The sequence below is a fragment of the Octodon degus genome, unplaced genomic scaffold (genome assembly GCF_000260255.1).
Source record: "Octodon degus isolate 3935 unplaced genomic scaffold, OctDeg1.0 scaffold00136, whole genome shotgun sequence".
In the NCBI taxonomy this organism is placed as follows: domain Eukaryota; kingdom Metazoa; phylum Chordata; class Mammalia; order Rodentia; family Octodontidae; genus Octodon; species Octodon degus.
The window spans coordinates 2257381-2273761 of NW_004524712.1; the positions used below are offsets into that span (position 1 = coordinate 2257381).

At 47.5% G+C, this 16381-nt stretch overlaps 1 protein-coding gene across 1 annotated transcript in view; it reads left to right on the top strand.

The window, feature by feature from the left end:
• Ddx25 (DEAD-box helicase 25) overlaps window positions 1–16029 on the top strand; it is a 21312-nt gene extending 5283 nt beyond the window's left edge. Inside the window, exons 7-12 of the mRNA XM_004641396.2 lie at window positions 2084–2198; window positions 3277–3454; window positions 10287–10524; window positions 11750–11912; window positions 14645–14833; window positions 15804–16029. Of these exons, the coding sequence (XP_004641453.1) occupies window positions 2084–2198; window positions 3277–3454; window positions 10287–10524; window positions 11750–11912; window positions 14645–14833; window positions 15804–15865 (945 nt within the window). The 3' untranslated portion in view covers window positions 15866–16029. The remainder of the gene's footprint in view (window positions 1–2083; window positions 2199–3276; window positions 3455–10286; window positions 10525–11749; window positions 11913–14644; window positions 14834–15803) is intronic.
• The last annotated feature ends 352 nt before the right edge of the window (window positions 16030–16381 follow it).

The following is a 16381-nucleotide window of genomic DNA, read 5'->3' on the forward strand; positions in this document are numbered from 1 at the left end:
CAGGGTCTCACTATGTAGATCAGACTCATAGTGATTCTCCTGTTTTCAGCCTCCCAAGCACTGGGCTTACAGGTATGTACCACCACGTCCAGCCTCGAAGTCTCAAAGAGCCCCAGGGGCAGGGCTTTTTAGTAAGCTGAGCTATCTGGCCAGCCCAGGGATATCAGTCTTAATGTTACTAATTAAGGACACCCAACTCACCATTCTCCTAGCCTGTTTTATACACACACACAAAATCCTGTAGTCTTTCCTTCTTTCTTCGAGGGGCTCTCACTGACTCCCTTTTTTTCCCACTGACTCCCTTGACCAACTGAGTTGCCATGTGCACAGTGGGGAACAGGGTTTCTCAGCAAGGCAAGCTGTAGATGTGAACAGCTAACACCAGTCACTGGAAGCCTTTAAAATAAGACCAGTAAAATTTATTGGAGGTTTGATATTAATCAAAATTATTTGGGATTTTTGTGCTTGACCACATGTCAAGAAATGTGTATAGAGACTAATTTTTAGAGATTTGGCTATATTTCCTTCTCCATCAAAGATATCTAATTGAAGTGCACACATGTGTTAGATACCACAAGGTTTTCCATCACAGTATCTTTGTTCATCAACAACTACGACTTTTTAGGGCCAGTGGTATAGCTCAGCAGACTAAGCACTTGCTTAGGTAAGCGAGGGGGCCAGGGTTCGATCCCTGGCACTGCATGCTGCACCAGCCCCCCCCCCCATAGGCATGCCGAGCCAGCGGTGGAGTCCAGGTGTGGTGGTGCACGCCTGTAATCCCAGCACTAGTGAGGCAGAAAACGGGAGGATCACTAGGACTCTGAGCTGCATTGTGAGACCCTGCAAAAAAAATACCTAAATTAAAAAACAACAACAACAACAACAACAAACTACCACTTTCAGAAGAGATGGAATAACAAATGAAAGCGCTTTGTGGAAGATATGCATACGTACATGTGTCACACAGATGGATTAGTGCTCTGAACGTAAGTGGACTCTTAAGGGCAGACGAGGTGATGGGCTGGCACACATCTTCGTGATGCGGCTCCCTTTCCTCGCTCGTCGGATCCCACCCTCCCTGCATTCTCTTCCACCCTGACCAAGGAAGGTGAACAGTAGCTTGTATTTCCAAATACCTTTCAGAGAGGAATATATTAAGGACAGTTGTTTCTCAATTCTACGTCCCTTTGTCTCCTCATACTTGGAATCTACCTCAAATCTATCAGCTATTAAATTGTGTTCAATTTAAAATTTTCATTTGTATGCCTAGCACCTTTTGCCATTAGAGAAATGCGAATCAAAAGAACACTGAGATTTCACCTTATGTTAGTAAGAATGGTTATAAGAAAGGACTCACGACTGGTGAGTGGGGAAAAGGAACTCTTGTCCACTTGTTGGTATGAATGTAAACTATCATAACCTCTTTGTAAATCAGAATGAAGATTCCTCAAAGAAGTAAAAACAGAAATTCCATTTGAGCCAGCTCTTATGTTTTCCATAAAGAGCTGAAGTCATTGTGCTGCAGTGACGTGTGCATACCTGTGTTTGTACCAGCACAAGGCACAATAGCAAAGTCCTGGACAAGGTCTATACGCCCGTCAACACATGAATGAGAAGCAAATGTGATGTGTATATACACCTGGGAGTACTGCTCAGCCATAAAGACAAATTTGACTCATTTGTAGGAAAAGGGTTGGATCTTGACCTTGTAATACTCAGTGAAATAAGTCAGACACAGAAGGCTAGGTATTACACAGTTTGTCCAACATAATTAACCAAAATATTAAAAAAAATTAAAGGGCTCTATTAAGAAACAGAGACAAATTCCATAGAGATGGGACAGGGCTCCGCAGGGCATGGTGGAATAAAAGTGATCAAAGTGTGCCAGGTATTTGTATCAGTCCTCCAACCTGAGTATAATCAGTGTATATCACAAACATATATCGATACAAATAAATCAAGTATGTCATTTAACCAAAACCTCCAGTGTCGTTGCTGCACCTCTCTGTACGCGGATTTTTAGCTGCTGCTCAGACTGGAGCAGCGGCTCATGGAGTCTGTCTTCTCTCTCCTGCCTGCACAGTGCCTGTGTCTGGCTCCTACCTACGAGCTGGCTCTGCAGACCGGCCGTGTGGTGGAACAGATGGGAAAATTCTGCGTGAACCTGGAAGTGATGTACGCCATCCGGGGAAATCACGGTATGTACCAGGAAGCCAGTCCTGGGGGACGTCCCAGCTTCTCGGTCTTCTCATCTCTAACGTGGGGGAAATGACAGCACCTGTATCGTGAGGTTGCTAAATGAAATGATGCGATGTACTGGTGCGTACACCTGGAAAATGTCAGGGCCGCGGTAAATGTCAGTGACACCATTGCCACAGCCTACAAGCAGATGCCTCTGTTCTTTGAGACTCCGTTATGGAGGACAACTCATTTTGGGATATTTTTCATTACAGTATTATAAGCTTATAAAAAAAAAACCCAGAACTTTAAAAAGATAAAGATAAAAGTCAAAGTTGTTTCTCTTGCCCTCCAGAAACCTATTCCTATTGGTTTTTTGGTTGTTTTTTTCTTTTTTTTCCACTTTGTGTGTGTGTGTGTGTGTGTGTGTGTGTGTGTGTGTTACGAGTGATTGAACTCAGTACCAGGGATCACTGAGCTATATCCCCAGCCCCCCAGCACTATTGTTAACAGGCGGGGGGTTTTTTTGTTTTTTTGTTTTTTTTTTAAGATCATAGAAATGCACAGGACTGTATTTGTTTCATTGTTTACAAAAATTGGAACGCTGTTTTCACACCGTTCATTCTTTTGAGTAGCTGCAAGGTGGCCCATAATTTATTCTGTATAACGGTGTAACCTATTGATGGACATTTTAGTTGTTTTTCATTTTCAGAAGTTTCCTAGGTTTGCATAGCTGTGCCAGTATTTCTGTAAGTCAGTGGAGGAATTGCTACAGTAGGACTTTATTTATTTATTTTGAAATAAGATCTCTCTGTGTTGTCCAGGCTGGTCTTGAACTTGGGCACTCAATAGGCTTCCTGGGTAACTGAGACAGCATGCTTTTTTAAATGGCCATAAGGGAAAAAAAATCAAATATGCAAGAGATCATAACTAGAAACTCAGGAACTTGCCCTAAAACTCCCCGAATCAGAACGGTGGCCTCAAGGCTTGCACCTGAACAGCCCTGGCGAGCTGGGTGGCTCGGCCCGCCCTGGGGCCTGTGGTGTTGAAGCGGAGCGGTTTTCCTCTGAAGGAGCCCTCCGCACCTTTTCTCCCTAGTTTCCAGAGGCACCAAAATCACTAAACAGATTGTAATCGGCACTCCCGGGACCGTCCTCGACTGGTGTTTCAAACGAAAATTGGTTGACCTGACCAGGATTCGCGTGTTTGTCCTGGACGAAGCCGACGTGATGATGGACACCCAAGGGTTCTCGGATCAGAGTATTCGCATCCAGAGGTAATCACAGACGCGCCCTTCTCCCTGTCTTCCGTCCACGGTCCACGTGAGAATCCCATTGGTCTGCTGCTTCTGCGTCCTGTTATCCTTGGCCCCCTCCCCGCCCTCCTCTGTACTTTGAGCCTTCCAGGTCTGGGTCTCTTTTCCTCAGGTTTCCTCAGGATGGTGGAGCGGGCACTCTAGTGGCTTTAAAAGTGGCAGGTATGAGAGGTTTGATTTTCAGCCCCCCTGTGCGTTTGGTGTGCGGATGGGTAGTTTAGCTAGATAAGACTCTAATGCTGGGAAACCACTCTCCCTCCAAATTCAGGTATGATATTAAAAATAGAAAGCTTTTACAAATAGCTTTAGTTCATATCCTCAGCTTCCTGTGTTGTGGCTAACCCTGATCTCCAAGCTTCTGTATGTGACTTGGTTTGGCTTGGCGTCATTTTTTGTTGTGGGTTTTTTTTTTGTCTCTCTCTAGAAGTTTTTGGAATCTTCTGTATTCACAGATTTCTCAGTGAGGTGCTTTGGTTCATTCCTTGTCTTAGACATGGAGTGTGCCCCTTCATTTTCAGAATTTGCCTGAAAATTTCCCTACAAGTCTGGGAAATTTTCTTAGATTATTTTGTTTCTACTTAGAGTGACCAAACATTTTGGAGAGCCAATACAGGTCGTGGCCCAGAAGATGTACAGGGTGACATTTTGAGGTATACCCAGATTGTAAAATGATTCCCATAGTCAAGTTAGTTAACATACACATTACTTCCTTTAGTTACTGTTGGGGCTGGGTGAGAATATTTATGTTCTTTCAGACTTGTTAAATTAGTTTCTAGCTCTCTAGAAAGAGCCTATTCTGTCTACAAGTTCTTTTGGTAGATGAGTTAATTTGTCATTCAGATCTCTTAAATCCATAAATTTGGACCAGGGAGATAGCTCAGTAGAATAAGCACTTGCCTGGCAAGTGAAAGGTCCTCAGTTCAATCCCTGGTACTGGAAAAAAAAAAAAAATCCATAAATTCATCAGATAGACTGTTAATGTCTCAAATGTCCGTAAATTTTAAACCCTCTAAAGTACATTAAGCATCATCCTAAATTAAACTCTGTTTCTCATGGAAAATGGTTTTAAAACAGAGATGAGTTAACCTTTGAAATTAATGGCAGAGTCCAAGTAATTTACACTTTTGGTAAACAGGTATGCAAGTTCTGTTTAACTTGTCTGCCCTTTTCTAGTGACTTTTTTTTTTTTAGTTCTACAGCAGTCTTAGTTTTTTAAAATACACAAGTACTTTTCTTGCCCCTGAGTTGTGTTGCCCCTCTGTACAATTCCAGACAGCACAGGGGCAGTCCGTCCACTCTTTTCTTTTCTCTCGACTCCTTAAGGTACTCTTCAGAGGCCTTCAGACACTTCCAGAAGAACAGCATGCCATTTCTACCTCACGGCAGTCCTTTTCTCTTTTCTCATCTCTAGTTTATCCTCATATTGAACAAGACATTCTTCTGCATCCTGCGCTTTGACAGCATGGTCTACAGCCGACCAGGATAGTCAGTGCTTCCGGCGGCGATGGGCCTCCCTTAGACACGTGTCGAAGGAGCTACCGCCAGTTGCATATATTTGAAAGCTTACTAGTTTTTCAAGAGTTAGAAAACTAAAAAGTAAACAAAAACTTTAATAATGAAGGTCCCAACATCACAGGTGTAAGCAAATTATACCCACTTTTTAAATACTGTGAAGGCCGGCAGTATAGCTCAGCCGACTAAGCACTGGCTTAGGTAGGCACAGCGGCCAGGGATCGAACCCTGGCTCTGCATGCCGCGCCGGCCCTGCCGCTGGGTGCGCTGAGCCAGCGATGGAGTCCGGGTGTGGTGGTGCACACGTGTAATCCCAGCGCTAGGGAGGCAGAAATCGGGAGGATCACCACAAGTCTGGGTTGTGTAGGGAGGCCCAGCACACAAACAAAAAAACCTTGAATACTGTGCACAACATTACAGGACGTTTAGCTGGTAAGACTTCTAATAAGTTTTTATTGACTGAACTGAATGTATCAGAATTACACTGTCTACTTCATACACAGATTGTTGAGTAAAGGTTAGTTTTATTTAGTAAAATATGAGTACTCTTTTGTTTTATATTCTCTGTGCTTTATTAAAACTTTAAGGGGCTGTGGAGATAGCTCAGCAGTCTAAGCACCTGCCTAGGCGAGCACAAGCACCCGGGTTCTATCCCCGGTACCACATGCCTTGCCAGCCACACCCCTGGGCTCGCCAAGCTGGCCACCAAGACCGGGCATGGTGGTGCACACCTGTAATCCCAGCACTGGGGAGGCTGAGACAGGAGGATCACTATGAGTCTAAGCTGCATAGTGAGGCCCTGTACCAAATACATAAAACTTTATACAAGTCAAGATGTTTTGAAACTTTATTTTTCAAAAGTATCTTACTAGTATCTTAAGTATCTTATACTTAAAAGTATCTTCAGATTTTTTTTCGGTCTCTGTGATTGGATGCAGCACTTCATGCCTTGTCAAAAGCACGGCCATTGGTAAGCGCTGACTGAATCAGGACCACCACAAAAGAGGCGACACATCGCCGTCAGCACCTCCCCGGGTGTTCATCTGCAGGACATTTTACTTAGGTTGTCTGTACCAGGAAGTGGAGCTCAGTTTCCTGGAGCTGGAGGACAGTGGCGTGGTCATGCATGCTCCTTTGGGCGGCACCCCTGACCTAACGCAGGGTCTCTGCTCTCCCCTGGGCCCCGTGGCTTTTGTGGAGGACAGACTGCACAGCAGGGCCGGTCTCATCGGTGCCTGTCGCATTCCATTGTCCACCCTGCCAGTTCCAAGTCCTTTCGTTCAAATGCTGCATTATGCTGTATTTTCATTCTCTACCTTTGGTCCAGTTGTGTTTCTCCTTTTATTTGTCATGAAAAGAATGCACTAAGCTTTCCTTTTCTCTGCTGGGCTCGTGCTAGTGTTCTCTGATTATTTCTTGTCCGTAGCCCCTTTATTACGGATACAATACCCACTGTGACCTCTCTGGTCATATTTCACCATAGTGTTATGAGTCTCCGTTTTCAGTCGTGTGCCTCAGTTACCCGGGTTTCCTGTTGTTTGTTCTCCACATCTCTGTCTCTCACAGCCAGCCTTCCCCTTCCTGCTTGGCGATCCCTGACTAACCTTGCATTACCCGAGATAAAGGACTAAACTTCTCTTCGACAGCTCTGTGTACTTGTCTGGGCTTTGCAACTTTAGGATGGGTGATTTGTCATCTGGAGGTGTCCAGGTCTCTGGTCTTCTTCCTGGGCAATAGGCTGAAGGCCTTGGCCTCCTGGGGACAGCGTGCGGGAACTGCCTGCGAAGGCTCCGCCGCCCACAGTGCACACTTCACTTGGTCCCTCCGTGCTTGGCCCACTTCCTCTGAGGCTGGTGTTCTCAAGCCTGGGAGTTCTGCCCTGAGTCAGCTGCCCTCGTGTATATCTTTAGCCAGCCTTCCTATTTAAATTAACCTTGGCCACAGATGGAGGGGGCTTCCCTTCCTGGTGTCCTCTTACCAACAACGTTGTATAGTTGCATATCTATATCAGCAAGTAAAAGATTGGGAACTCTAGGAAAGATTCAGTAGTCAAGGAGAAAATCTCTTATATTATTTTACTCAAGAGAATATTAAGAAATAATTAAGGGCTCCGAGATGGCTCAGCAGCTTAAGCAGCTGCCTGGCAAGCCCAAGGTCCTGGGTTCCATCCCCGATACCAGAACAAGAAAAGAAATAAAGCATTTATGTTGGTTGGTAACTCTTCCATTGTTCAGTTTTCCTGTCTTTTGCTTAAAAATATTACATAAGCAATTCTAGTGACATATGTGAGCCACATGTATATTTAAAAATTTTAATGACCACTTTAAAAAAGAAATCGGTAAAATTATATTTTACAAGTTATCAAAAAGTTATTTCAATATATAATCAATAAAAAATTATTGAGGTTTTTTTATATTATTTTTTCCTAGTAAACCTTCAAAATCAAATGTGCTCTTCAATACAGTGATTTTCTTTCCTTAGGTTAATTTGTATAAATTTTCACTTTGAAATCCAACGTCCATACCTCCGGACACCAGTCCTGTGCCGTCCCTCTCCATATGAGGGGCTGCGACACAGCACATGGCCAGCAGGCCCCAGTATGGGAACGCTGAACTTTCCCAGTGGTTTTAACGTTTTCATTCCTCAGCCTAATTGCGGGCTCTGGAGCTTGATGGTCCCAGACCGCAGGGTCCCGGGAAAGCTGGCTGCAATTTCACCAACTCCCCACGTGGTGGCGCGCGTTGCCTAGCTCCGTCTGCTTTCTCACGCTCCTTTCAGAAACATTGAAAAATATCCACCAGTTTTCTTTTTCTCCATGTTTTCTGTGGGTTGATACAAGATCTTCCAAACCATATTAGCATGAAAAAAATAAATTTTTAAAAGCCATGCTAGCAGGATGGTAGAACATATAGACAATCTAGCTATAATCAGAATCTCATTTGGGATTTTAAAAACCACCGTGTATGACGCGGGCCGCGCCCACAAGTCGTGTTCTGGGACCGCTGGACCACGTAGGCGCTCGGCTGCCTGTCAGCGCTAACGCTGTGTTCTGCCGGCTATTCTGCCCTTGTCTCAGAGGACGAGGGTTCTCTCTGAGCTACCCTATTTGGTTTTTAAAATGTGGCATTTTTTGATTCCACATGCGAAGCAGCTCGCTTCGCACTTGGCTTTGCTCTGTGTGGCTGGCACCCTTCGTGTCACACAGTGAGCTCAGGTATCGTCTGCGTCTCCGCGAGTGACAGGATTTTGTTCTTTCTTTCTTATGGCTGAATCCTATTCCCTTGGATTTACATACCCCATTTTCTTTATCCACTTGTCAGTTGGAAGACACTTTGGTCCTTTTTCACTTTTATTTTTTGCTGTTGTGTACAGTTCTGCAGCAGCTGGGACAGCTTTAGTAGCCATCATACTACTGTCAGCTTCATGATACCAGCATTTTTAGGGCACCCATTATGAAAAACACTGTAGCTTTTCATACATGCCTCCCAGCAGTGAGACTGCTAAAACTTATGGTAGTCACGCTTTAATATTTTGGGAGCCTATAGTGTTTTCTATAATGGCTGCACTAAAAATGTTGATACCATCAAAGTTGAACAGGGGGCCACAGAGATAGCTCAGCGGTCTAAGCGCCTGACCAGGCCAACGCAGGCACCCAGGTTCCTTCCCTGGTACCGCTTGCCATGTGGGCCACCAAGACGGCATAGTGGCATACGTCTGTAATCCCACCGCTGGGGAGGCTGAGACAGGAGGATCGCTACAAGTCCGAGCTGCATAGGAGACCCTGTACCAAAAACATTAAAAAAAATTAAAAAGTAAAATAAAAATTGACAATAATATGATGGTTACTAAAGGCTGGAGAGGATGGGAATAGGAAGATTTAATTAATGAATTGCAAGTATCAGAGTCAGCGTGTTTCAGTTACTGCTACAAGGGAACAAGAGGTTCAGGTGTGCTATTACACTGTAGGGTGACATTCAAATATATTTCAAAAGACTAGAAAATTTTTTTGCAAGTTTTCACCATAAAGAAAAAATAGGGCCGGCCAGATAACTGAGCAGATTAAAGCACCTGCTTAAGCAGAGCACAGGGACCAGGGTTTGATCCCGGAATGCCGTGCTGGCCTCGTCCCTGGAGCACACAATACAGCGAATGAGACTGGACATGGTGGGCACCCCTGTAATCCCAGTGCTTGGGAGGCTGAAAATAGGAGGATCACTACGAGTCGGATCTGTGTAGTGAGACCCTGTACGAAATACATAAAATTTTTTTAAAATTTAAAAAGAAATAATAGTTTAAGGACAGAGATATGTTTCATGGTTTTCTTTTTTTGAGACAGGATCTCCCTATATAGTTCAGGTTGGCCTCAAATTGTACCCTATTGCCTCAGCCTCTTGAGAGCTGGGATCGCAGGTGTGTGCCCCCACACCCAGCTTAATCTGACTTGATCATTATGTACCATGTATGCATATTAAAACATCATATAGTACCCCCTTTTTATATCTTTATGTATCATTCAGTTAAGTGAATTTAATTTTTAAAGGGATCCATAAATCTCAAGCACATTTCTGGGTGAACTCTCACTAGAGACCACCTGTGTTAACGGCTCAAGTCAAGGAACAGAGCTGTGCTTCCCAGTACCTGAGAAGTCTCCTGGCGCCCCGCATCCAGCCGTCGTCCCGCTGCCTCCCTGGGGTGAACCTCTCTTCTGATCACTAAGCCCATGGATTCACTTCTCCTAGTTTTGTACTTTATGTAAATGCCTCACATGTATTACGGGCTCATTGTACATTTATATTACTGCACTTTCTCTTTTTCCCCTCCAATGGCATCTCTCCATCCCATATAATAAAGTTAGTTGGGCCAGGGAGAGAGCTCAGCAGCATAAGCACCTCCCTGGCAAGCGCAAGACCCAAGTTCGATCCCCAGTACCACCTAAATAAATAAATAGGTAAAGTTAGTTGTAACTTCCTCTTCCCCTCCCAAGATGCCTCGTGTCTCCCGTCAAATGCCTTACCTGTGTGAGACCATGACCACGCAGAGCAGGACGTTGGCAGGAGAAACCCCGACGCCGCAGGGTGCACGCCTGTGCTCTGCTCCAGGCTCCACGTCCCAGGGATGTGTTTCTCTGAGTTCTCAGAGGCAGAGAGAGGCAGGACGCGTGGCTCTGCGTGGAGTCGTCGCAGGCACGGCTCTGCCCGCAGGTGCGCGACTGCCAGCAGGGACCCGCAGCCCTGGCGCTCAGGCGGCCGGGCAGCAGGTGACGCCCCCTTCTCTGTTGCAGAGCCTTGCCCCCCGAATGCCAGATGCTGCTCTTTTCAGCAACCTTTGAAGACTCTGTTCTGCAGTTTGCTGAGCGAATCATTCCTGACCCGAATGTAATCAAGTTACGAAAAGAGGAGCTGACCCTGAACAACATCCGACAGTATTATGTGTTGTGTGACAACAAAAATGACAAGTATCAAGCTCTGTGCAACATTTACGGAGGCATCACCATTGGCCAGGCCATGATCTTCTGCCAGGTACACTTGCTGCGCGCGTCCTGCTCGTGCCGCGATGGCCCAGCAGGTGGAGGCTGGGAGGCAGGCAGGCGCCAGCGCAGCCCCTGCGGTTTAGTCTTCAGAGGCGCTCTCACTAGAAATGGTCCGTATTCTATGAGGGAAACTTAGAAAGGTTCACATCTTCAGGGTGATGCTGCCTAGAGGTCCTCGTTAAAGGGGCTGCTTCTAGCGCTTCCCATTTAGGTTGCTGTTTAGTTTTCGCACATACCCTTTGGCAGGCTAAGGGTGCTGCATAGTATTAATGTCTCCTTATGTTTATTTTCGGTTTATCCCTGGCTTTCTCCCATTTTCCATGCTCGTGTGTGGTACTTCCTCACCCACCGTGTGGCCACGTGAGGCGCATCCGCCCCGTTCCCCCGCTCCGCTGCACCAGACCAGCACTTTCCGGGAATGTGAACAGCACTGAAGGCTTTGTAGACTCAGGGAAAGCTCGGCTGTGCCGCAGGCCAGCCGTGTAAACTTGGGCAAGTTTTCTTCATGTTTTAGCTTTGAAATTTTTTTTTTTTGATCCATTTTAAAGTTTTTCGAGTGTGATTGGGTAGCTACTTTATTAAAATGTGGTCAAAGCACATGCCTGGCATGTGCAAAGCCTTCTTGGGGTGTCTGTCCTCTTCATTATTACAGTACGTAGCATTATGTCATCCACACTCTGGGGGAGCTGGGCATTTTCGGGGTGAGAAAGCCAAAGCTCTGGTTGAGAGGAGGTGACCCTCAGAAGCGCAGGCAGCAGTGCTGGGAGTGGCTGAAGCTGGAGAGTGGTTAGGCATGCAGGACAAAGCCTGCCCACAGCACAGCGCCGGGGCTCCTCGCAGCATGTGAACAGCCTTTGCAGCTCGGCAGCTGATTGCTGGGTGGAGAGGCCAAAATTAATATCAACCTTTTATTGGTATAAATAAGCGCTCTACCAGCCTTGGGCAGTTCCTCTTCTTGGCTTAAGAGACAGAGGACCTCCACCTGACCCAGCTGTTCTCTTGTCTGTCTTTTTCTCATTCTTATCACAGTTCCTTCCTGGGCTACCGCAGCAGTCCCTACGCAGCAGGGGAGCTAGGCCAGGTTCTAAGGTCCCTAAAGGCGGAAGGTGCCTGGAGCAGAACTCCTCTGCACAGCTGTCCTCCCCAGTCCAGCGTCACAAGCGCAGTTGCTCTGCTGTAACCAGGGTGCTGTGGTGGGTTTTGTTTTCACTCAGACACGTCGAAACGCCAAGTGGCTGACTGTGGAGATGATGCGGGACGGCCACCAGGTGTCCCTGTTAAGTGGGGAGCTGACCGTGGAGCAGCGAGCTTCCATCATTCAGAGGTTTCGAGACGGGAAAGAGAAGGTTCTGATAACCACCAATGTGTGTGCTCGAGGTGTGTGTGCGTTTAGAGTCAGGGATGGGGACAGCTTACACATGATGCTGCCCTCTCTGTAAGTGTCGAGTTTGGTGAGCTTAGACCAGCATAGACAGGCTTACGACTGTCAGTAATCAAAATGTAGAACATTGCCCTCTTCCCAGCTTCCCCCACGTTCCTGCAGTCAGGCTCCTCCTGTCACATGGCCCTTGTGACAGCTGATCAGATGCCAGACTTCTATCCATAGATCTATCTCTTCCAGCATGCCGTATAAATTAAGTCATTCACGCAGAGCCTGCACGTCAGACCTACAGCATGCCTTTGAGTTCCATCAGCGTTGTAATGTGTATCGACAGCCCGCCCCCCCCCCGTTTTAATTGCTAGTAATTTTCCACTGGTGGCTCATTCATTCACCAGTTGGACATTTGGACTGTGTCCAGTTTGAGGCTATTTTGAATACAGCTTTAAGAAAAACTCATGTGTAGATCTTTATGTGGACATGTGTTTTCGTTTCTCTTGGGTAAATACCTAGGAGCGGGACTGCCAGGTCATGTGGTAGGTGTATGTTTAGCTTTATAAGAAACTGCCAAGCTTCCCCACAGCACGGCTGTGCTGTTTGTGCTCGCGAGGAGGAGCAGCTGTTGTGCATCCTCGCTGGCAGCTGACTTCTACCACTGTAGTGGTGTGACTCGTCCTGTGTGGTGACATCTCACTGTGGCCTTCGTTTGATTTTCTCCAATAACTAATGTTGAGCATCTCTAAGGTGATTTTAGTTTTACTGCTATGACTACTGGGGGAAAAGTCGTTGCTTCCAGAGCAGCCCTTCTGCCTTCCCCTGTGTCCTTGCTGAGACCCCATATTCGAGCTGTTTCCCAGTTCATTCTGGGTTCAGCAAGTAGAGCTGATAGCCTGCGCTGTTCACAGTGAGGGCTAAGCGCTGCCTCTGGAAACAGGCCCCGAGAAAGGTTCCGATCCAGCCACTCAGAAGTTCGCCCCCAGCCTCCCGCCCCTCTGGAATGGCCTTACCGACCGCCCTTTCTGCAGTGAGGGAAGCGCCGTGTCCCATGCTGCCGGGCTGGTGCCCACTGAGCACGTGCGGCCTTTGGTCTGCGACTAGTGTAACTGAGAGACTGAACCTTTCGTTTTAGTAGCTACATGGGCTAACAGTGGCCATGCTGGGCAGAGAAGGCCAGACCCAGAACACGCGTGTGCAACTTTTTGGCTTGCCTGGGGGCACTGAGGGGAAAGGAATTGTCTTGGGTCACATATATAATATTAAAAAATTAAAAATTAAATACATAATGTAGTTAATGTATAGATACAAAACTTCCTTTTTATATTTGAACTTGCTTTTTTATTAAATAATACAAGTGCAAGTTTAGTAATTCAATAAGAAGGCCTCCTAAGTATCTGCTTAGTTACAGTAGTTGCCTGTCTCCCCAGGGACACGCATTCGTAGGTCACGTAGGTTAACTGCTGCTTTCGGCAATCGCTGTGTTCCACTTGCCAGCTCACAAGCACAGGGGACAGCTGGCATTGCAGGCTTCCATTCCACTGTGTGTGGTGGACACAGAAAGTGAGCTTAGCCCTGCACCGCGCCTTCCCCACACGGCGTTCTGCGGTCACCTCTGTAGTCCATACTCAGCAGCCGCCAGTTGAGTCATGAAAAATATCACTGAAAATCGTGACAGTATTACACGTTTATGATCCCGTCGGGCCACATCACTGGCCATCCAGGGCCACAGGCTGGACACGTGCCCTAGATAAAAAAGGGCACAGTGAGCTCTTGCATGGCAGCCAGTACCGAGAGGGCCAGGGTCACGACCCGAGCACCTTGTTAGTTGGGAGGCGGAAGGCCCACTGGGTCAGGAACTCTTCCCAGGTAACCTGTGAATTGAAAGGTGCTGAAGGGAGGGCAGCAGTGGGATACACTAGACAGGAACCTGGTGCTTAAACTCAGAAAGAGCGGCAGTGGCAGTCGCTGGCCCGGGGCGCACAGCCGCTGCACCCCACTGGTGGTGGGAACGCGCAGCGGCACGGCCACTGTGCAAGTTTCCAGTTTCAGGCCGGAAGTTTCCAGGCCAAATAAGCAACACTTGATGAATGAGTTGGGAGAGAATTACGGTGAGCTTGGGAAGCGGCTGGATCTTTGGCCTGGCGTGTTGCAGCTGTGGGTTAGGAGCGAAGGAAGTGAGATTCTTGGCGGCTTGAGGTCGTGACTGGCATGCACGTTAGCCTGCATGACTTGGGTAGAGATTCTGAGCACAAGTTCCAGAACCTTGCTGTGGTGGCTGTCATGGGAAAGATTAGAAAGTACGAGAAGGGATAGAGGAGAAACCAGCCGGCAAGTTTTCCTAAGAGTCGAGGCAAGAGATGATCCAAGGAGAAGAGTAGGGAAGGGAGCAGAGTGCGCTCCAGTGAGAAGTAAAGGGTTGGAGGCTGCGGGCCCTGCTGGGGAGTTCATACAGCAGAGGCAGAGGGGGACCACCTCTGGCTAGGTGAGAGCACACCCCACCTACAGGCGTGCACTCCTGTGCACACATGTGCTTTGTACAGCTTGATGTTTGCACTCTCGTAGAATCAGCTACTATTCACACTTAGACATCTGAGCATGAAAGCTAACAGCTGCCTGAAATAACTCCGTTATGGAAAGCAGGTGACTTCCGAACTGGCTCTCTAGTGAGAAGTCATTCGGCGCTTGAATGGCTGCCTTCAAGAATATCACAGCCCACCTGTCCTTCCTATACTAGGGATTGACGTGAAGCAGGTCACAATTGTTGTGAACTTCGATCTCCCAGTAAACCAAGCACTTGAGCCTGACTATGAGACCTACCTCCACCGCATTGGGCGCACAGGACGCTTTGGGAAGAAAGGCCTCGCCTTTAACATGATTGAAGTGGATAAACTGTCCCTGCTTATGCAAATCCAGGACCATTTTAGTAAGTAGAACTCCTTTCTCAGTAGGAGCCTGGGGAGTGGGGCCCTGGAGTGTGAGTCCAGAGGCTTGTGGTGGGGAGGCGGAAGCCAGGGGGAAGGCTTCTTCTCCATAGGCCCAGACTCCTAACGTGACACTGAACAAATCCTTGTTCCAAGATAAAAGGTAAGTGGAATTCTTATGGGCTCATTCTGGAGTCTGGGTCAGATTTGCACATCCTATAAGTGATAACATCCTGTACCCACCCTCTTTGGTCCACATCTTTCCCCTCCTTTCGCCCCACTCTCCCACCTAGGACAGTCCTGAATCCTAACTTCTGTAACCCTTTCTGCACGCCTGCCCCCGGCTGTCTAAGCAGGGCGGGCTCTGCCAGCCTGCTGGGGCTCTAGCCTGGCCAGGGCACTAATGGAGCCCTAAGCACACTGCTCAGATCGCCCTCCACTGTGGAGCCCGTGGAGGGCGTGGGGCGCAGGACGAGAGGAACCCTCGTCGCCGTCTTGTAGGAGGCAGCAGGCATGCGTCCCAGGGATGCACACAGGCGCACACACGTCCACAGCATAATTTTTAAAGGCTTGCAAACTGTGTGCTCCACGTGAGGCTGACTGGAGAAAGTGGGACAGCATGGACAGTTGGGAGTCTGCCCGGGTCCTCCAAGCCCCGCCTCAGGAGGTAACCACAGTTCAGAAGCCGTCGGCTTCTAGGCAGGCTTCTTGTCACTGTTCCTGTGGCCTTTTTCACCCCGTGACCCCTGAATATACACATTTCACAGTCTGCGCACTTGTGGCTGTTTGGTTGGTGTTACTTTGTTGCCATGTTTTCCTCACTTTCCTGTCTCAAGGTTGTCTGTGCAGGGTGTCACAGGAACAGACAGGTGCAAAGGTGTCATTGTCCCCGAAAAGTTCAGAGGGAGGTGGCTGGAACGCACTTCCAGGGACACCACGGGTGAGACTGGCTCCTTTCCCTTGTTTCCTTAGACAGCAGTATTAAGCATCTCGACCCTGAAGACATGGATGAGATTGAAAAGATCGAGTACTGAAGAAAGAGCTTTATTGTATACGACATAGCTTACTTGATGTGAGAATGTTCCAGCAGGTTCTGAAGATAATTCTTTATGTTGAGGTTCTTCCAGTGTGAAACTTTCACAGGTGGCAAAGATAAATGTCATGGTACTTTTAGTTTTAAGACCTGAGGTCTTTTGAAAACCACATTAATGTAAAGCATGTGATCCTTTTGAATAAAAAAGCAAGATCCTTTCTTAGTCTGATTCTTATCACCTGAGCAGAGACCTTCTCCGGCGAGCCACGGCCACGAGATGGCAGTAGGGCAGCACTGGTTTTGGAATTTGAGCTGGTGGGACAACTGGAAGAGCCACGCATTTCCAGGCCTCAAGGCCGCCCTGGGGGCCCCTGATGGCCGATGGCCCCTCCCGTCCCTCGGCCCTCCCCGTCCCCTGGTGGACGTGCACATTCCGAGGTGAAGACAGAGCGAAACCTCTGAAAAGTGCGACATTGGGAAGACGGTGTTCTGCTTCGGTAATGTTTCGTGTGGCATC